Source organism: Protopterus annectens, chromosome 2.part0 (assembly GCF_019279795.1).
Source record: "Protopterus annectens isolate FY-2018-M chromosome 2.part0, PAN1.0, whole genome shotgun sequence".
NCBI lineage: Eukaryota > Metazoa > Chordata > Ceratodontiformes > Protopteridae > Protopterus > Protopterus annectens.
The window spans coordinates 68590755-68613567 of record NC_056728.1 but is presented as its reverse complement, the minus strand read 5'-3'; the positions used below and the strand labels follow the sequence as shown (position 1 = coordinate 68613567).

Here is a 22813-nt window from a genome sequence, read left to right as displayed (position 1 = left end):
GCATACAGCAACATTGTCTCTCTTTACTCACTTCAGCCACTTCTTGAACCTGGACCAACTGGGTTGTAGTTAGAGCTTTGTCCCTCTACTTCACTGGGAGGCTCTAGTCAATATTTCATTTAGTATTAAAAGGCTTCCTATTCAAAGACTTGCAATGCAGATACTTCCAAAATAGACAAATCACCTGAAATCTCAACCATATAAAATTCACCCACTTTTCTTCATCAAAATGATTATATACGGCACACATTCCCTTCATTCCACCCCCTCCATTTTTTTCTTTTCCTTCTCACACAATAGGGTAATCTCCACTTTTAGTGATTTATGCTTGTCATACAACTGTCTCATTCTTTTTGCATTTTTTTCAGTTGCATATACTGTACATAGAGTATGTCACTTACTAGCAGTGGATAATGTCTTCTTAATAACAAATATGATTAATGTTTGCTTATTCACTTTTTATGTCTGTTTGCTTCTTCATTTTTGTATTAACTTTGTACTCCTGAGCTGTGCCTGAAAAATGACCATGTGGATCAGCACTGTGTTATGGCTAACAAATAAATAAATAACAATGATTGCTGTTTAACGGAGTCATTGTTATTTTTTGGTTCACATATTGGATATTTTGCATCTGTCTTATTTACTAGTAAGCCCAAAGAGTCCCTGCGTATGTGAATTACGTTCAACCGTGGCTTCTTTTATGGCTTCTACCAGTGTTTGAAATTTAAACTGACTCATTAATAAATATACAAACAAATGAATATACTTACATCCTTAAAGTCAACAGTTCATGTATCAGTCAGCCTGTCAATTAAATTAACAAATACCAATAAATTAATCAAAACTGTACTGCAAGATTTGATGACCACCCTGTTTGGTTGGGGAGGCAATATGTTAGAAACAAGTATGCTCACAGATACTATATATTTCTTCTTTAGGACTTGCAGACAGCATCTCCAATTCTGGTAAAAGCAGAAAAACCAAGACCTTCCTCAGTTCATCATCATCATCATTATGCTCCTCCAGGGATCCAATCCAATGGTCCACCCATTCCTCCAGTGGGCTATCCTATGTGGGCATCTACAATGCCATCAAACCTTACAGGGCAACTTAACGGATTCCCTCCAGCAATACATCATATGACCAATCTTCCTCCAATGAACACGTAAGTCAACAGCTTAGATTACTGCCTCCATGTAGTTCTGAAAAGTGGTGAACCAGTATCTGAAATATTCATTTATTTCAACAGTCCATCAAGCTTAAGCAGCTGGTGATAGATATAAGATGCTATGTTTTCAGCATGCTGATTATGCTCCAGGTTTGAGTGAAAAATAACATTGGCATAGTAAGCTTCATACATAAGACCCTGAGTATTACAACCTTATAGTGCATGGAACTTGGTGATTATGTTCTGATATCATTAAAAAGACAAGCCAGTTAAACCCTTCTACAACGTGAGACCTGATCTTCACAATTGTTATGCACCCTGCTTAAATTGTTAAGATCGAGTATCACACTGGGCAAATAAATCTGCCAGTATTGGCCAGCAAATAACAGTGGTAAAACTGAAAATATATTTGCTTTTGTCTACTGTCTGTACCACTAATTTGTCTCTGACTTTATGTAACAACAGAATGTGATACACTGTCTTACAAAGCATTCACTAAATGCTTTATGGCTTTGAAACCTGGCAGAACACTTATTGCTTTTTTTCTGTAATTAGTAGTACATGGAGCAGATCACAAAACAGTGATCACACAAATGAGTGTTGATCCCTAGTGAGTTAAATACAAACCTGACACCCTTATAATACCTATGCTGGCATGGAGTTCAGCAACAGTATATTTATATATATATCTGTAGATAGAATTATTTATCTGCCAAATGTTTCAAAGTCAAAAATCTGGTGAATGATATGCAATTGCCTGTGAAAGCATTTTACAGCCAATCTATAAGTTATGACAGTATTTAAAATATCTAAGCACATATAAATGAGATTTCAAAGCTATTAGGACAGCTTACAACCTATCTCTTGGATTAAGGATAAAGCCAAAAATAATCAGGGGCAAAGATTCCAAACCAGAGATGTTTATTATTAGGTCTGCTGACTTAGGATCTTGACATGACATGAATCAGTATGCATTTAAACTGGTAGAAGAAGTCTCTTAACTGAAATAATTGCCATTGTTGGCTATCATTCACTATCCCCCCCCCAAAAAAAAAAATCACTGATTTTAGGAGACACAGAAAACAAAATTTTGAAAGAAAATTAGGGATGACCAAGTAATCAATGACAGCTGAGGGGTATGGAGCCTATAAGACACTTTCTGTTGCAATACTTCTTAAGTGATAATTAATTCAGTAAGTATTACAGAGTTAGGATCGGGTGTCTAATCATAACCATAATCCATTTGTTGTGCAAATTCAAGACATTCACCTTTCAAGCTTCTTTCTTGAAAAAACAAATTGAATCCATTTCTTGAACATATGACATCTCTGTTATGAATGGAGAACCAATCACAGGCCTGTCTATCCTTTAACAGAACCGTATTCCTGTAATCTCATCGACAATATGGCAACCTGATAAAAATGCAAGTCATTCAAATCAGTTACGATCACAAATGAGTGAAACCTACCACAGCAACATGCAAGAATAAACTCAGTGGTTGCACCATCACAGGGAAAAGGAAAATCCTCAGTATACTGCCAAATCATTATTCTGAGAAAAAGCTGGAAGATCACACACATACTTCTCAGCTATACAGATTTTCACAGAATGTCCAGATTTTTTGCTCATATTTTTGGTCTGTTCCTCATAAAATTTGTTTTTTTTTTTTTGGCAAATCACTTGGATAATCTGAGGCCTGAAGTCACTAAATAATGACATACATAAGAGTTTTTGACTTCAAATCCTTCAGAAAATATATGTTAAAACAAATCCTGTTACTCTAGCAATTTTCTAACTTTATAAGAGCAATATTTAAAACGTGTCCCTATTTTGGGGCCTTTGTCCCCGTTTTGTTGGGCTTTGTCCAGATTTCTTGCACTAAGAGGATGAGAGGTATGATCACACATTAGTGATCATACAAATGAGTGCTGATCCCTAGTGAGTTAAATATAAACCTGGCACCCTTAGTTCAGCAAGAGGACATACACATGTTTTGTTTATTCATTTTTCCCCTGAAGAATGGCAGTGTACACTTGCCTTTTTAACAGACTAAGTCTTTCACAGAATAAGTCTAAAACATGCAGTTTTTATACTTAAGAATATAGGCTACCTTGTCACTGTATCTCTTTGAAAGAAAAATAGTGTGTAGTTACATAACAGCGACTGTACTGCCTGACATTATGAAAATCTAACAATAATTAATTTTACTCTGATATCAACACTATAGACTCATGAGATGTGATACACTGTGACTTTGGGAGCATCTCTCAAGACATACAGCTCAAACATCTGTAATGTAACCAGTCATACTGCTGATGATCCATTGGAAGGAACAGAACCACCATACTATCTGCCTGGCAAAGAGCAAGTTCTACTATGCAGCATTTTCATGAATAAACCTTAGTTCCAACAGTGCCAACCTTAGCCAAGTGACAGAGAATGGAGAAGAGAGTAACAATGACAGACAGAAACAGAGGAAGCGAAAGCCAAACAGACCCCAGTTTTCACTTCTTGAACCAATTGTTGAATTGTTTTTTGGGGAACTTGTGTCTATTTTGGCTGGAGTTTTATCAAGAATTTCTGTTTGTGTGAAGAGCAACAATCATATTCTTTCTTATTGTCTGCTGGCTTTCTAAAGAAAAGCTTGTAGGCTCTTTTTTGGGGGGAATGGGCAATGCTGTCATACATAAGATGTACCAGTATGTCTTCATACTTAGCTGAGTGGTCTACAATACAGTGGAAAGAGAGACAGACAGAGAGAGAGAGAAAAACTGCTTTATAGTTCTTAGGCAAGTACAGCCAACATGGCTAATTGCTGAATTTCCTAAGGAACTCCTTTGCAAGCAGTCAATTAAGGTAGCACTTTCTCAGAGTTACTCGTTATGGGGAACCACATAATTTCTAGTCAGTCTCAACTCTCTTACTCAGTTCTGATTCCATACCTGCTCAGTTTCTTAAAGCAATGGATATGATGCATCGGCACTTACAGTATATGGCCACTTGATGGCAGTAGATACAACACTTATTAAACAGAGTCTTTCTTAATTTATTTGGTTTTAAAATAATAGATAAAAAATCAATTATAAAACAAACAAATAACTATTTAAATAGGTCCGTAGCTGATAAATGCGTCAAAGTTATACATATCAGTAACAATCAAGTCTTTAAGTTTAAGCCAAGATTTATACGTAAATAATTTTTTTACATCTTTAGCTCCAACCCCTGGAATACAATAAGAGTTCACCAATATATATAGTTTTCTGTTCTACTCAATTATAACAAGGCTTAACACACCATTTTTATTAACGTAGGTATATTTTATTTGGGTCCCCTTCAAAATATCTTAAACCCATAACATCTAATTTCATAACATTGAGACCAGATCATCTAAAACCCAAAACATCTAAAACACATAACATTTCATCTAACAGTACAAATCACATGAAAATAACATCCTCTCCACATATAATGACATATAATGACACCAAACTACCAAACACACTTTTTATTACATTTCTGCAGGGAGCTTGATACAGTGGGGTTAGGAAATTAACTTTTTCCAACTGTAGTCCGATCTTGCAATTGGTATATTTAATTCATGGAAGTGTGCAGCCCCCCCCCCCTGCAGAAACATAGTAAAAAGTGTGTTTGGTAGTTTGGTGTCTTTATATGTGGAGGGGATGTTATTTTATTGTGATTTGTAGTGTTAGATGTTATGAAATTCAATGTCATAGATTTTAGATGTTTTGGGTTTTAGATGTTCTGGTCTCAATGTTATGAATTTAGATGTTATGGGTTTTAGATGTTTCAAAGTAGACACATTTTATTTTAGGCATTACTGGTGAGTTCTTCCATAAAATGAGGTGCCTCCTGTTTTAGCTCAAAAGCCAGAACCTGTTAAAACCAAATAATTCTTTGAAGAAAGTTTATTTACAGCTTTATTAAGTAAATGTGTTTCTTGTAGAAATACTATTTGAGCTTTATGTAATTGGAAGCATTTGAACGACTACTTCTTTACTTGATTATTCAATCCATTAATATTAATAGATATGCATTTAAAATCATCCATTTATATAAGAAAGAAAAAAAACACATGTATAATGAAATCACATTTATGTACAGAACTTATTATATACTTTATATACAACAATATGAAATATTCATCTGTGGACAAAACTTTTGAAACAAATAAAAATTACCTAATGATATAACCCTAAAACATTCTACCATGGAATAACGTATTCCTAGTTTGTTGAAAAAGATGAACAAACTATCTCTCAAACCCTCCATTATACTAACAATGCTTAGCTCATGGTTCTGATTCCTATTAATGTCTCTTATATTTTAGTATGCACTGCGGTGGTGGTGCTGCGGTAGCGTTGTCGCCTCACAGCAAGACGTTGTCCTGTTCGATTCTCAGCTAGAGTGTCTTTGGTGTGGAGACATGCGTGAATGGGCATACCTTTGTTGAAGGTTGTGCGTCAGGGCCGGCAACTTGGCACGTAAAAATCTACTGCCAATCATTAGCGGACCGGAGTTTCACTGTGGTGACCCCTAACCAGGAAAAGCCAAAGACACAACAAAAATATTTTAGTATGCATCATCTTAAAAAGCCTGTCAGTGAGTTACTATGAATAAGAAAAGTCAAACAGTTGTTCAGAATCATTATTATAAGTTGAACAAACTGAATATCTCTACAGTTATCTTTCCTGTACCTCACATTATCTCCCTGGCCTACTATAGGGAGGAAGTCACTTGTTATTTTCATACTTATTAATTTATAGGTCAGATTATTTTATATTTTTTCTGTTTTATTTACTATGTGTAAAGTTGTTCATAGATCATAAATTCATAAATTAGTACCAGGCTGACTGTCTTTGTGGGCCATTCCTAGCCCACCAAATTACCCCATGTGAGAATCAAATCCTACACCTTGTGCTTATAAGGTGAACACCTTAACCACTATGCCAACCTCCCACCCATGTAGACATATTTATATTCTTTAACTATATACATATTTACTTATTCTGATCTCTTTCTATTTCTGTTTGTATACTATATCTTGTGCTATTACTATATTCCTAGGTTTTACATTTTAGCTATAATCTTACTGTAGAATATCATATAACAGAACATTTATATTTACTCATATATTTAATACTCTTTAATCTAGTACTACTTTTAGAATCAGTCCTATTTTTCCTTAAATGTTATGTCTAAAGGTATCGGAACAAACATCTGAAAATCTTCCTTTTTAAGATTAAAACTTTCCATAATAAATTGTTCTGATATATTACGTTTTGTAATAATTAAAAACAGACAATAAGAGAGAAACAGAATCCTATTTTTTTTTTATCAGGAGTGTCATTCTATAGGCTAGTATATAAACTATCTTTTTTGGTATACTGCAAGCATTCAGAATTATTTGATAACTGTCAGTGCTTTAGAATGCAATTCACTGTCTTTTGCTTGCTATCTAACTTGTATTCACTGACATCTTAGCATATGATCCAAAATATTATGATTATTTACTTTTAGACATAAAGAAGTAATCTGGACAGTTATTGTAATTTTTCAGAGCTCCCGCAGCATCACACAACTGCTCATGACTGTAATTAAGCTGCTTCAAGCTGCTCCACATGATTCACAAGTGAATACAAGCCACCTCTACATTACATATCAATCCCTCAAATCCTTCCAAACCACTAAAAACCAACAAAAACATTTCAAAGTATGTTAACCACTAAAAAGCTATTGTATTTGAAAAGAATAACCTTTTATGATTCACTAAGCACTATTTCTATGAGATGTTTAATATAAAGCACGCTGTCATTTTTAAAGGAGACACAGCATATAAACTTGCATAAAATGAATGACAGTTATGTGTGATCCAGGTTTAACTTGAAAAAGTGTACATGTTACTCTCATTATTTGATAACATTCCAATAATAATTTTCATATATGTAAGAATATATATTTTTTATACTTTGTTTATAACATAGCATATCTTTACTGGGTGCTATTGCATATCAAGTATACTACCAGTAGCAAGCATTCAGAACTATGTAATAACTGACAGTGGTTTAGAATGCAATTCACTGTCTTTTGCTTACTGTCTAACTTGTATTCATTGACATCTTAGCATATGATTCAAAATATTATGATTATTTTCTTTTAGACAGGAAGAAGTAACCTGGACAATTCTTACAATTTTCAGAATTCCTGCAGCATCACAAAAGTTCTCATGATGCTAAGTTGTTTCAAGCTAGTTTTCATGATAAGGGCTTGAAAATGAATAGTCCATCCGTTACCACTCACACAAAAAAGCCCACAAGTGAATCCAAGCCATCTCCACACCACACATCAACCCTCCAAACCACCAAAATAAAATCATGAAAAACATCCCAAACCATCCCAACCACTAAAAAGTCATTGCACACAAAAAAAAATAACATTTAAAGATTCAGCAAGCACTATTTGTATGAGATGTTTAATATAAACCAGACTGTCATTTTTTAAAGGCTACATACCATATAAACTTGCATTAAAAGAAAGACAGCTATGTGTGATTCAGGTTTAACTTGTAAAAGTGTGAATGTTACTCTAGTTATTCAATATCATTCCAATAGTAACTTTTATATATGAAAAAAGCTATACTTTTTATACTTTGTTTTTAACATAGCATGTCTTTCCTGGGTGCTATTGCATGTCAAGTATACTATCAGTAGCACACTACTGGACATTTTAAGAACCCAGAATATAAATTAACATGTCTCTTTAGTGTTACTTGTTGCATCTTGTATTATATTTAACAGTACATTACTCAACTATGCCAAGATATCAGGAAGTGTGCCACCTAACATAAGTTTCATCATAATAATGATTAACTTCTAATAAAATGAATAGTTTAATCTCTTAAACGCTAAATGAAAATAAGTGGCTTTAGTTTCATATATAGCTAAAAGAATCAAACGTAACATTTTAAAACAGGAACCAGTAACCAGCTGAAGTAAGGAAAGAAAGAAAGAAATAATTTATCATGTAAAAGTATTATTTAGCACCTGCTTATAAGTATTCAAGCACTTCTTTAAATTAATAAGAATTCATAACCATGAAACATATTGATTTTCATTTTTCCTTCAGATTTTTACTGTTTTTGTCTTTTATTAACCATCTCTTGTTGCATTTCTCTTCAAAGAAGTTGATAGAGTCCAGTCCATTTCTTCTGTTTTTTCTAAGATTTTATTTTTCTGTATAAAGTCCACTGTATCTACCAAGGTGTTAAAAAATCTTCTTTCCGTCTAGAAGGTGCATTTTTATTTATTTCTGGAAACACAATTTATGCTTTAATATTGTTTTTCTTTAAGCTTTTAACAAATGGCACACATGCATTTTTCTCTTTGATATCAATAATGTTGAATAGTCATTGTCAAATGTTATAGTATTTCCTTAATTTTAACTGGATAATTAGTTCATGTAGCTTTTAAGGTTAAATCCTTATCTTGACCTGAGAAAAATTTTACAATCACTGACCTTGGTGAAGGTGTTTTTTTTAAAGATGAGTTAGAAAGTGATATGTGTGCCCTTTCAATGCCAAAGGAAAAAGCTTCAGACAGGTTCAAAGTTTTAAACAGTCAGGTATTAGGAAATTGAATCATACTGTCTCCCTCCTCTTTTTCAGGAATCCCAGAAATCCTGATGTTATTCCTTCTAGATTTGTTCTTTAAGTCTTCTGTTTCTGTCAGTACTCAGTCTTAAACATTTTATTAAGCACATTAGCATTCTTCTCAAAAGGTAAAAGTACTACAAGAAATAATAAAGGAAGGGGAAAAAAATCAGCACCAAGTCCATATGGACTATGGTATATTTTTTATAAAGATATGAGTAAAACTAAAAGAATAGTGGCTTGTCATATACTGAATGAATGGCTGAGAGGAGGGATAAAAGAAGAAGAAATCTGTGACTGGGGTGATAAATATCATATGGAAAAACGATGTCAGAAAAGGTACAAAGAACTGGAGGCCAATAATCTTAGGAAACACAGACTGCAAAATATCTTTAAGAATTTTGCAAAAAAAAAAAAAAAAATAATAAAATAAAATAAAAAGCAATGCAGCAGGTCCTTGACCACATATTAGATGATGGTGTTTTTGGTATTAAAGGCAGAGAAGTAAAAGAAATGCTAATAATGAATTAAGAAGTAATAACTTTGATACTAGAAGGAAATAAAGAAACAAGGATAGTAAGGTGATGTTGCAAAAACTTTTGACAAGATTAGTCATTAAGCGATTTGGAAACTACTTAAAGCAAATGATACAGGAGAAAGAATATTGAAAATGATAAAGACTTGATATTAGAATTCAGGGTCAATTGTGATGGTAAATGGATAATTGGAAAAAAGTAAAACTAGAAAAGGGGATTAAAGTAAGGTTGTCCCTAAGCAAGTGTCTGTTTGTTTTGGTACCAAATCCAAAGATGCGAATCTAGGTTAAAAAATGTAGCATGGAAGCTGGATTGTGGGAATAAAGTACCAATATACAAATCATATGTGGATGACATGGTTATAGTTGCAAGAAATAAAAAATATGGATGAATGAAGTAATAGCAAAAACTGATATACTCAAAGTAGGATTGTAATTAAACAGGGTTAAAAATAAATTATTTGGTATAACAAGAAAAATAAATGAAATATATTGCGATAGAAAATAAATACATATACTAGGGATATGAGTTATTAAACATGAAGGAGTAACTGAACAATGGAAAGAAAATTTGGAAGAAGTAAGGTAACTGATAAATTTACACTGTTTTTCTTTTTAAAAATATACAAGTTAAATATTTATGTATTAGGGAAATTAGCATATTTGGGTAGAGTTTATATGTTTCCAAGTAATATGGAAAAAGAAATAATGGATACTTTTTTTCAATTTTATTTGGGGTATAATTTATAATAGAAAGAAGGAAGAGTGTTAAACTTGAAAACCTTGTTGTAAACCTGATGTCTATGCATTTGTTATGGATAATTCACAAAGTTCATGAAACAGAGAAAAATATGTTGGGAAAATGTTGAGTGTTAGACATAATGCAATATGGAATGAAGAAAAAGAAAAAAGACTAGAGGAAAAAAAGAAAATATAATAATGAAAGGATTTTTAAATAAAATAAAGTGATGAAAAACATAGATTGGTAAATGTAATATTAAAAGAAAGGAATGGTATAAAATATAATGGAGGATAGTTATCTAACATATACATGGAAATTATGTGAATATATTAAAAAGTTATATATAAAAGAAAGAAGAGATTTAAAAAAATCTATGAAGAAAGTGATTTTTGTAAAGGTTATTGATAAATAAGTTATCTGTAAAAAGCAAGAGAGAAGATGTAAAAAATGTTATACAGAAGAAGCTGCAGAACATTTTTTTTTCCTGAAGTGTATACATAATAAGAATTTGGGGGAAATATTTAAAAAGGAATACAAATGGAATGGGTTTATTGAAAGTATAGAAATGAAAGCCAAAGTGAAACTGAAAAAATGGGGTAAGATATTGTTTAATGCTATATGGATTTTTTGGGAATGGAGAGGTGGAAAGGTATTATATTACACAAATACTGAAGATGAGGATGCGTTGAAGGAAATAAAGGAGTGGTTAAGGAGAACTGGGTGAGGTAGATGAGTGTACTTCTTTAATAAGAAAATTGCATTAATGTTATTTTGTGTTATTTTCTTTGATCTCTCAAAATTAGATTAAAAAGAAGGTTATGAAGATAGGGCTGTAAAGAATGTAAATGGTATGTATGATATGGTATAAATAATGTAAATATTTGTATATGTCAATAATGTAAATAAAGTAGCTTCTACACTTTTTTGACAACTGTTGTGAGATCTCTTACATCCACCTGACCACCAACTAAGGCAGACTGAACTTTTGTTTAACACTTCATCTAAAGCACTCAGGAGTGCAACTACCTCCTTATGTTGCACTGCAGTGTCAGCATTGGAAAATAAATACAAGCATATACTTTGAGAATACAACCCACAGCTTTTTGATCTTTCAGCACCAAAGGTGAGTGTGCTACCTGTTGAGACACTGGCATAATGCCTCTCTCCCAACTCTTCCTGCTCCATAAAGTTGAATTACCTGCATCTTTATCTCTGTCTAAAACTTTTTTCTAGTGCCCTTAATCTTGCAAAATAAATGTGGGTTGTTTCATACTCCTCTTGCACTACCCCATTACATTTAAAAATAACAAACTGCATAGAGTTCATTTGAAAGTGCTTGTTTAACTTCTTGCACATCTGCACATTTTCCCTGGGAACTAGTGTTGCCTTATATAACTGATAAACCTTGTTTCCAGCCATATCTAGTAGCAAGGATTGATGTCTGCCCTGTATTATGAATAAGGCTATAGCATCATTGTTAAATTTAGCCACAATTTTTCCCCATCATAACCCTATGTTAAGAGTGTCATGGGTGCGGTCAAAAATGGACAGACTTGTTATCATACCTCTCAACCTTTTAGAACAAAAATATGGGCAAAGCCATAAATAATGGGGGACAAATGCCCAAAAATAAGGGCAATTTTCAAATATTGCTCTTTAAACTTAGAAAGTTGATAGAATAACAGGTTTTGCATTTCCATGGATTTTATGAAGGGTATGAAGTTTGAAACTCAAATGTCTGTCATTATTTTCTGACTTCAACCCTCTATGATTTACCATTGATTTGTCAAAAGAAACACAATTTTATGATACACAGACCAAAAATATGAGGCAAAAATATGGACATTCTGTAAAAAGCTGTACAGTTGAGAGGTATGCCTGTTATTTCTAAAGACTTTTAAAACATATCGTTTGATTACTAAAAAGTGTCTGGCTTTATTTCCACTCTGTCACTTATGCAACATTCTTGGTACCCCTTTAATTGCCCTGCTTTGTTTTAAAACATTTTATTATTCAAAGAAATCTCACATAACTTCTACAGTACTTCTTTGAGTGCATGCTGCAGCTGCAAGCATACTAATCACCTTAAGATAAATTTACTTTGCTAGAACAAGTTCATTTTTTTAAATAATTTCAAGTGTTTATTTTTGTTGCTTGAATCCAGAGATGTAATTTCCTATTCCTGACAAGACAGATCACTATGTTGTGTGCAGGTCACAACATCAGAAATGATAAGAGCTGTAGTATGTGTCACTTTAAAAGGTAGGTTTGTTACATATATAAAATAAAATACTCAAGACCAAAGCAGGGTCAAAAAGCCACTGTTTAATTACCCAATAGTTTCAAAGAGTTATATAACTGAGCAACTTAAAATACCCAAGCTGTCAAAAGTAGAATTCAGAAATCTCTCTCTCTCTTGTGTATATATATATATATATATATATATATATATATATATATATATATGTGTGTGTGTGTGTGTGTGTGTATATATATATATATATATATATATATATATGTGTGTTTGTGTGTGTGTGTGTATATATATATATATATATATATATATATATATATATATATATATATATATATATATAAATATTTGTAGAGAGAGACAACAAAGAAATATTGTGTATCATTTATGTTAATGCATAATTTAAGGGATCATTATGTATTCACTTACTTCATGGTTTCAATGGACAGTCAATGGTTTACTTCAGTATAACTGACCAGTCGTATAACTACAACTAAATTCTATGTGAAGAATGGATTTCCAAAAGCAGTAGTAAGAAACTTTAACTTTCAGCATCTGGGTTTGGAGCTAGGCCATACACGAGGTCCTAGCTTAGCATCAGTCACCACAATACACCATCAAATTCCTGTTTTAGGGCTTTGGCAGCAAAATAAATAATGATTATATATTTTATGACATTTTACAAGCCAGTCACATTTATGAACTCAAATAATCTCACTTTTAATTAAAAGGCATTTATGTTTTCAATAAACTAGAAATACTTTTAAAAGCAACCATTCTGCAAACACTTTTAGAATTTTGAATAAGCTTTTAAGGGAACTAGTGCATCAATACTTTTTAAGTAGAAAATTTGCTGGCAAACTTAAGAAAGTAAAAACAGCTTCAAAGTGACCTTTGCATTTAAAAAGGTATATCCATTACTTTCGGGTTTATAAAATCAGCTGTCTTTTGCCCCTCATTTTAAACAACATTCAAAAAGAAAAACATTGTATTTTAAAAAGCACGTCTTTTTATTGTTCTTTTTGATCTTCTGGGGAAAAGTCTATCAGAGATAGAGCTATATTCATGTGACCCACATTACTGTGGAAGATGACATATATATTTCTAGGTGAAAAACAAACTTAACAAGAGAATCAGGGCAAAGCTTTAAAATGAGTAATGTGTAGACACAGCATATCTTCCATAACTAGATAATGTAATCTTGTATGTTTCTTTTGCACTTTGTGTTTCATCAAAACAGACAGCCCATTCTAAAACATGTAACCCCTGGTCTGTCTTTTTGTCTTTTTTGAGTCTGCACATCTTTTCATTTAATACTTTTATTCAAAGCCTCTCTTCCATACAACCTTATGTGTCATATCCATTGGCTTGCTAACAAGTAAAATTGTGTTCTTTAACTCATACAGGAACACCACACTGGCCGGTACTACCTGTTATTATCTAAGATCTTATGTGGCACACCTTCACATTCTTAAAATATTACATAACTGTTGCCTCCATGATATTTCCTTCACATCATGTATTAGTTTAATTTCTCCAAGTCTTTTGTTTTTCTATTACTATGACAGGAATGGACCCCATTCCTAAGTCAAAATATGATTAAAGTTCATGAAATTAGTATTGTTTCTTTCTTTGATGTTAACCAAAACTGCTTGTTGCAGCACCTGCAATGTGCCCAGAACTTAATCCTTCTGCAATTCATATGGAGGCCATGCATTTTTTTAATTTCTCCAAATCTTTTGGGTTTCTAATACCATGACCGGAATGAACCCCATTCCTAAGTCAAAGTATGATTACAGTTCATGAAATGAGTATTGTTTCAATCTTTGATGTCAGCCAAAAGTGCTTTTTGCTCACCTGCAATATGCCCAGTAATGACTCCTTCTGTAATTCATACAGAGTTACATGTATTGGTTTGTTTGTGTCTTTCGGCTTTTCCCGGTTAGGGGTCGCCACAGTGGAACTCTGGTCCGCTAATGATTGGTAGTTGATTTTTACATGCCAAGTTACCAGCCCTGATGCACAACCTTCAATGAAGGTACGCCCATTCATGCATGTTTCCACACAGAAGATGCTCTAGCTGAGAATCGAACTGGACAGCATCTTACTATGAGGCGACAACGCTACAGCAGCACCACCACCGTGGGACATATCTAATTACGACTGCAGATTTTTTTTTTTTTTTATAAGACCCATTGCTCCTACTACTATTGGAACTGTCTGGGTATCTTTCTTCCCCATTGCTCTCGTTTCCACCTGCAGATCCTGATACTTTATGACTCTGTGTCTCTCTGTATGCAAGACACTGTAGTCACTGGGTGTGGTGATTTCAATGATCAATGCTACTTTTGTCTTCTTTTCATGGACGACTATATCCTGTTTTCTAGCATCTATCTTTTGAACTGTTAGCGTTAGTAATGGGAGATCCCTTGTGATGTAAACTTCATCATTTTCTATGATGCTTTGTGGCTCATGTTTCCAGTGTTTTTCAGCCACTTCGGTACCATAATGTTTGCACAATCCCCATTGCAAAAGTCTTGCCACATTATTATGCCTTTCAGTATATAGTCCTTCTGCCATTAGTATGTCACAACCAGCAATGAGGTGTCTGACTGTTTCCAATTCAGTTTTACAAAACCTACATTTGTCTGTTTCTCCCACATGTTCAAGGGACTCTGTAAACCAGTGGGCACATAGCACACTGTCTTGGGCCGCCAATATTAACCTTTCATCTCTTGGCTTGAATTTGCCTCTCCTTAACCATTTCTGCATTTGTTCCTGATTAACATGAGGTTCTTCTAGAAGTTTTCTATACTTGCAACTATATTTATGCATTTTCTACATTTCTTGCCTTCTCATCTGGTCTTTCACCTTACATTCTTTCTTTTGTTTTTTGGCATATTCAGTTGCTGCCTGATTTTTATTTACTTCTGGTTTGATTTCTATTCCTGCTTGATGCCAATATGCTTCTGCTAGATTAAGCAGAGCAGTCATCTTAGATTTATTCTCCTCATGTTTCAAAACTTTCACTATGTTTGGGACTTGTGAGGTCAGCAGATATATGTGGAGTCCCACGATTCCAGATCTGTACATGTAATCAATTTCAAATCCCTACTTTGGAATGGGGAATATATAATCTTGGTAGACAATGATTTTTATAAATCATTTGGTGAGCGTGAAATATCCTTCCTGTTTTACATCTAATCTATCCAACACGGTTTGGGGCCAGTCAATCACTACAAAACTGTAAGTTAGGACAGGAAGAGCAAAATGGTTTATAGCTTGGATTTTGTGCCTAGATGTCAATGCTGTTTTCAGGATTAATTTAAGTCCTCTAAAGTATTCCTTGATAAGTTTTATTTGCATTTGTTCATATTTTATTGCTGATCCTTCATCAATTCCCAAATATTTATACACTCACTCTTGCTCAAGTTCTTTTATATTATTGTCCCAAACTGATGTTTTCTTGGTGCTGCAGTTTTCCTGCTTTAAAGGTTGCTTTTGCACATTTATCAAGACCAAATGACATTCTTACATCATCTGAAAAAGTTATGGCAACTTGCAGTTATGCTTTCAGTTCCTCGTCTGATGAGCTATACAGTTTTAAATCATCGACAAAGAGAAGATGAGAAGTCTTTACACTTTGTTGTTTTCTAGGAGCCAAATTATAGCCATGACCTAAGCTGTTAAGTAGACAGCTTAATGTGTTAAGGACACAGCAGAATAGCAGCGGTGACAGAGTCACCCTGGAATACCCCTTTGAATTGTTATCCCTGGGATAATAATTTGTCCTTTATCATGACTTAATTGTAGAGTGGTCTGCCACTGTTTCATGGTCACTGTCATGTAGTCAATCAGTGTAGGGTGTATCTTATACATTTTTAAGCACTCTTTTATCCATGAATGTGGGATACTATCAAATGCTTTTTTGTCATCGATCCATGCCATACTTAGAGTCTTCCCCTTTTTACAGTTCTCTACTATGACTTTATTTAACAACAAATGATCATTTGTTCCATATGACTTTCTTTTATCGCCCTTCTGTTCTGCTTTCATAATTGAGTTTGCATCCATATGGCTTTCCCTATGCTAGCAGAGAACTTCTGCACCTTTGCATTTGCCCTTGGCTATAATGGAATCATCTTAGTGTCAGCTGTCCTTTGAGTATCACAAAATTGTTTGAATCATTAGCTGTTAAATGGAAGAGTGTAATCAGATTTGACCGCGACTGGAATGCCAAACATTGAGAAATTCTTGTCCAAGACAAGGATTACAACAATGGCTGAGAATGATGTTACAGGCTTTACAACTGGTAATCCAATATATTCATCCATCAATACTACCAAATACTTTCTGTTTTAAGGAGGCATATAAAAGTCTATACTAACATTTACTCAGGCTGATTTTGGTAATTCTGATCTCTAGGCATGAATGCTTTTGTTTTGCTGGACATTAACCTGGCATGTAAAATGTTTTGTCACATCATCCATATCTGAGAGTCAAATTTTTCCCCTAACCATTTATTTTGTTCTTACTACTTCTAGATGTGCTTGATGGGCAATTCCTACATTTTCTGTAGTACTACAGGAATTGTCAGTATTGTCCCTTTTAACAAGTAGTCACTCTCTGCTGAAACAGTTATTTTATCTTTTTACTTTTCTTATGTTTTCACATCCTTAATATTGGTATAATCTTTGCTTTTATTGTACCACATATGAATCATGCAGAACTTCTGCTTCTTCTTGTCATCCTCCCAATGTCTACATCCCCTCACCTGTGCTAGTGGTGAGGATTGAGGCTCTTTGATTACTGGGCCAGTGCAGCGGCATCACACTGCCCAAGGGAGGAAAGCTGGTACTGGCACCTCAGTTTTCCTTCCCCTGGCTAGCCCTTTAGTGCCCAAATTGCTAAATGATTCTGTATCACTAGAAGTATAGTCAGACACCCTGCCTCAATGCCAGTGGGCTTTTCTAGTGACTATTATTTAATATCTCAAACTGCTAGGCACTGTTCTTGTGTTACTTTGAAATTATTCTTATTATCTTTCTCTCTGTCTTGCATTCTGTCTGTTTTACAGGTAGTCTTACATACACTAGCAAAATCATTTAACTTTTAATACTTGAGTATGTCTCTCCCTTGGCTGAATATGCTTCTTTGTGTGAAACCTGTCCTTCATGGTACATACAGACTGAGTTGTTTCCTTCTTTCTTACTGGTCGCATTGATGCTTATCTTACAATGCACTACCGTTTCTTCACTCTTTACTTCCTTTGACACTACTTTTTTATTGTCTGTTATATGCATTTTACAGTCATCTGTTTCTGCCTGCATATCTGACATTTCTGATGATGTAGTAGTCTAGAATGTTTTAATGTTAACGCTAGCCCTCATAATGTTTTTTTCCTAATTCTTGTTGAATTGCACGATTTAAATATCTGTATCTTTACTTCTTTATATCTGAAAGCTCACAGTTTCTTAATAAAACCTTAATGTTGTAGACCAGATTGGTTTTGTGTTCTACCTGCAATATTTTTATTAATGTACATATTGCAGACTGTACATTTCTCTTCTGTTGAAAATGTTTGTCTAACTTTACATTGCACATCTGCAAACCTGTCACTGGGAACTGACATTGCCTCATATATCTTGTAATCCTTGTTTCCAGCTGGAAATAATACTGTTTTTTTTAATCTTTAAACACCTGTTATTGTGTGTAATGCTGTGGTAAAGTCATTAAATATAGCCAACCATTTTCCACTGTGGCTATGTGTTATAAGTACCATAGTCAAATATGGTCAAGTTTAATAGTTCTAGAAACATTTTCTTAAAGTTTTGTTCAGTTATTGGAAACTATTTGCCTTCATTTCTGCTCTGTAGCTCATGTAATCTCATGTAATGTACTGGCAGCCTCTTTATTTGTTCTGTTTTGGATTTCAATTTTTCACTTTTAAAATTGTTTTCAAATCATGCATTACTTTCTTGGAACTGTCTTTTCTATCCCCAGGCTCCAGAAACAGATGTACTAAAGACCTGAAAACTAAATAAACTTGAACTTTACTTGACATTTATATCTTTTTAAATTAACAAGCATTGTTTATTCTTGTCATTAGTTTCAATGATTCTTTATTTGGAAATCTGTATTCTCAGACTTAATAAGATGAGGCCACTGTGTGCTGCATGCAGGATGTAATGACAGAAATAAGGGTTGTTGTTGGGATGTGACTTTAAAAGCAGCTTTTTGTGTAAAATAAATAAAAATAATCAAGGTCATAATCTTGTTTGAAAGAACATTGTTATTTAACTAATGACACCAAGTAGGTATGTGACTGAATTGACTAATGTAAAATGTCAAAAATGTCACATGCAGAACTGAACTCTTTCAAACCTGGTTCTTTTACATTTTAAGCTTAAAATTCTATACTTTGAAACACAAATGTGAAGTTGTGTATCAATTAGATTAATACAGAATTCAAAGGATCATTAGACACTCACTTCCATCCTAGCAATCAGGTGTGTGCCTGCATAAATGACTAACTTTATAACCACAGATGACGTCTATACGAATATCAGACGTTCAAGGACATTAGCAAGAAACTCTGCCTTTCACATCTACTTTAGGGTGCTTGTCTACAAGTGCAGTTACAATTCCATATTGCCAAATTACTACTTAGGAAATAACTGTCATAAAATAAACTGGTGAAGAAGATATGGGAGAGATGGGAAGAAGGCAAAAGAAAAAGGGGAGTCCAGAAAGAGGATGGATTGTTTGAAAGAGAGAATAAGGTAGGAGAGTGACTGAATCGAGAGATGGCAACAACTGACACTCCACCCCAATCTCATGTAGAAAAATGGGGAAAAGGGAGTTGATGATGATGTTATAAAATAAACTGCACGCTTATCTTTTAAGACTTTTATATGTTGGCGAGAATCTGGAAATCAGCAGTGTGAGATCTGGAGAGAAATAGTAAAAATGCAGGGAGCAAACAATGCTAAATCAAAGGAACTATGGACAAGAGCAATAACTGTTCACAGAGACAGATGAAGAAGAAAGCAAGAAAGAGATGCAGTGAGAAAGATAGAGAAGGTGAAACCTAATATGTCAAGCTATGGGAACAATTCTCTATTTGTTTCTAGTTTATAACCTGCAGCAAATTTCCCTTCCAAACTCCAAGTTCACTACTTTGTTCTGATTAAAGCGCTAAACATAATATTTTTCATACTATTCCTTGAGGAGTGTTGTGGCTCATCAGAAGTTCCAACGGAGATTCTGCTTTGTAAGGTGAGCCTTAAAAGGGAAATGAGAAGACTGTGATTGTCATTAGTTATACAGGAAAACATGGACAGCATGACAGTAAAGTGTACAGCCCTAGTTAGACTGCCTGTAAACAGTGATATATTCTGTGATCCTTCTGCTTGGCAGGTACAGCCCTACAGTGAATACCCTCTGCAAGATTCCCATGTGAAAATAGTGACATAACATGTTCCTACTAATTAATTCTGTCTTTTTGACAGGGTGTACCTAGGAATAAACCCTGGTTCAGTATGCCTGTCTAGGTTAAAAGCTTTCACCCAGACTTCTATTACATTTAAAATGTATAATGGCTAGCCAGTAATAGGTAATGCATATGCATTATGGGTGGTAATGTTTAGATGCAGATGTAATGCCTTCAACAAGAAAAAAGGTAGAAAAACATCAAGATAGCACAGTGAAATTAATTTTTGCTACACCCTTACAATACACAATGAAGTAGTATGAGAAATGCTGGCTTGATATGTAGTTTTTCCTGTTGTTTCCTTCCACAGGGTACCTGTAGATGATTCATTTCCCCGTGTACCACAAGGCCTATGAGCTATCTGTTGCCACACAGATAAAGGTAAACACTAGACCAATACTTTGTATAACAATAAGTATAAAGTGTTTTCATTTTAACTGTTTTATGTACCTCCAGTATTACTAAAATTAATTGGAAAAAGGCAAGTCAAACAAAGCATTAGAACTGTGCATATTAGGTTTATGCACCTCCTTTTTGTCATGACTGGTCAAATTCAAGCCACTGAGGACCCCCACTACCCACTATGCTTTTTCCATCATTTTTAAACTGTTCCCCTTCCACAGGACATATAAACTAATAGTATACCATGTTTATCCCTCAAGGGGCCAAGTTCAGCTCCAGCAAACTGCCATTTGCTGATGGTAACTGTGTTGCGGTGATTGCTTAGCCAAGGCATTTTCTTGTTTCTCTTTGCAGAGCTTTATTTTATTTTGTTTTATTTACTTATTTTATTGTATTTATTTTAATTTGTTAACCAGGGTAATACTGGTGACAATGCACTAAATTCAGGTTCACCCATGTACCAAAAAAGAGGATTTAGGTGATTGCACTTGTGTTGAAGCATTTACATGCTGCATCCTTGAATGGGAATTGTTTGAGATCATGCCTAAAAGTTTTATAGAAAGTACTTCTATTTAGGAAGGCTGGAAGAGATTCCCAGATTATGGGTCCTTGGCCAGAGAAACTGTGGTCACTGCAGTATAGTTTGGTTCTTGATGTCTGCAGAGCTGTTATGCTGTGGAAGAGGGATCTGAGATGATAAGTATAGGTGCAAATAGATAAACAGATGGCAAAGAAGGGGAAGGATTCACAATTATTTACTTTGAATGGTAGAGGGCATAGAAAAAGCTTTATCATGTGTAAAACTGGAGGCCAGTGTACCTTTCTGAGTATTTTACAGTAATGTTCTGACTGGGGAATTAGTCTGAGGAATCTGCAAATGTTGTTAACTGTGGTCTACAGTGTGGATGGGTTGGTTTCGTAAACTGAGGCTAGAGTTGAAACTAAAGTGGGGTTGGGGGGTGCTGTCCCAAGCACAAGCTGTTTGTGGGCATGACTGGCAGGTGACAATGGTGTAAGAGTGCTGTACCAAGAGGGTATTTGGTATTTGGGCTTCATAAATGAATGCTGATGCTGCAGCTGAACTGATGAAGTTTTCAGTGTGTAGCAAGCAGCTTGACACAGTAACAGATGAGTTTTTGTTTTGGTCTTCAACTTAGACAATACCTTTTTCTTTTCTTTTTTTTTTTTTTTTTGAGATAAGGGAACATCAATTTAGAGAACTTCACAGGGCACCAGATAGCCTAGCTATGTTTCTCATTGAAGTAGTAAGTGGAAGTCAATATTCAAGGCATTTCTATCTTTGGGGGGGGGGGTATTTTCCTAGCACAAAAAAGTTGGTTGTTTCATTTGCTTACTTCAACTTGGTGATGAAATTTAACTTGCTGGGTAAGCCAGACACCAAGTGTTGTAATGTTTGAAAAGGAATGTTGCTGCTGGTTGTTATGTGTCAGGCAAATGTTATATTAGTAAGTTATAAATATTGTAACTTTTCTTTTTTTTTTGTACTCAATATTAACTGTTTCTGGGGACTTTCAAGATGACCACACACTGATCAAGAGCTTAATTTTAGTTCTCCAAGTGAGAATTAAGAAACTGAGAAACAGGGGCAAGTAACTCTGCCACATTTAATAAATTAATTTACTGGCTAGTAAGTACAATGCCTGGATGCTATAAAAGAAGAAATTTAGACAGCCTATAAGAAAACCAGCTAGAAAAGTTGAAGAGAAAACCCTGACTGGGAAGAATCATGCGACTGTTCAGCAAAACAGTGTTGGTGCAATTCATAGCTTCCAATAATCTAAAGGGAAAAATACATATAATGTGCTCAGAGCTGATTAAAATAAAGGGAACATTGAAGGAATATATCAATTCAAACAAAAAAGGCTGGAAAAATGGAAGAAGTTTTAATCAACTATTCTGATGAACTGATAAAACTGCAAAAAACATAGTTTGAAAAGAAGAAAGGACTAATTGGGCATGAGACTCCTCAAGAAGAGCTGTTTCAAAAAATGGTAGAGTTAGAGGACATGGCACACAGAGAAACCTGAGATTTTCTGCTGGAAGGAACAGACTGCATTCATTTTATGAAAGCAGAAATAAGAAACTGGATTGGTATTCCACAGCAGGATATGTTAATTGAAAGGACACATACTGTGTATGCTTCACACCTATCCAAGAGAAAGTATCCAAGACCTATATTAGTAAAGATGCAATCATAAGAGCAGAAAAGGTTGATCCTGACAAAACTGTGGCAGAAGGGCAAAGTATTAAAAAACTGATAAAATAGATTATTTGTGGAAAAGGATTAATCACTGTACATCAGGCAGATGAGAAGCAAATTTATCCCAGCTATCAGGGAATGCTGAGAGGCAGGTATAAGTTTCAAGATGTTGTATCCAGCTGTCTTCAGAATATTTTTCTAGAAGATCAAAGTCATTTTTGATGCAGAACATGCTGAGAAGGAAATACAAAGCCTTGTATAACAAAAAGTGAGCCAACAAATAGTAGGGAACTGTGCTTCTCATTCTTCTGGTAACAAAACTTATAGAGGGAC

At 34.3% G+C, this 22813-nt stretch overlaps 1 protein-coding gene across 2 annotated transcripts in view; it reads left to right on the top strand.

Annotated features, from left to right (window-relative positions):
* CCHR2.PART0H21orf58 (chromosome chr2.part0 C21orf58 homolog) overlaps positions 1-22813 on the top strand; it is a 198829-nt gene that overhangs the window by 140222 nt on the left and 35794 nt on the right. Inside the window, exons 7-8 of one of the 2 annotated variants that reach the window (XM_044060558.1) lie at positions 939-1165; positions 20168-20238. In XM_044060558.1, coding sequence (XP_043916493.1) covers positions 939-1165; positions 20168-20213 — 273 coding nt within the window. In that variant the 3' untranslated portion in view covers positions 20214-20238. The remainder of the gene's footprint in view (positions 1-938; positions 1166-20167; positions 20239-22813) is intronic. The other variant, XM_044060559.1, reaches the window with a different exon arrangement.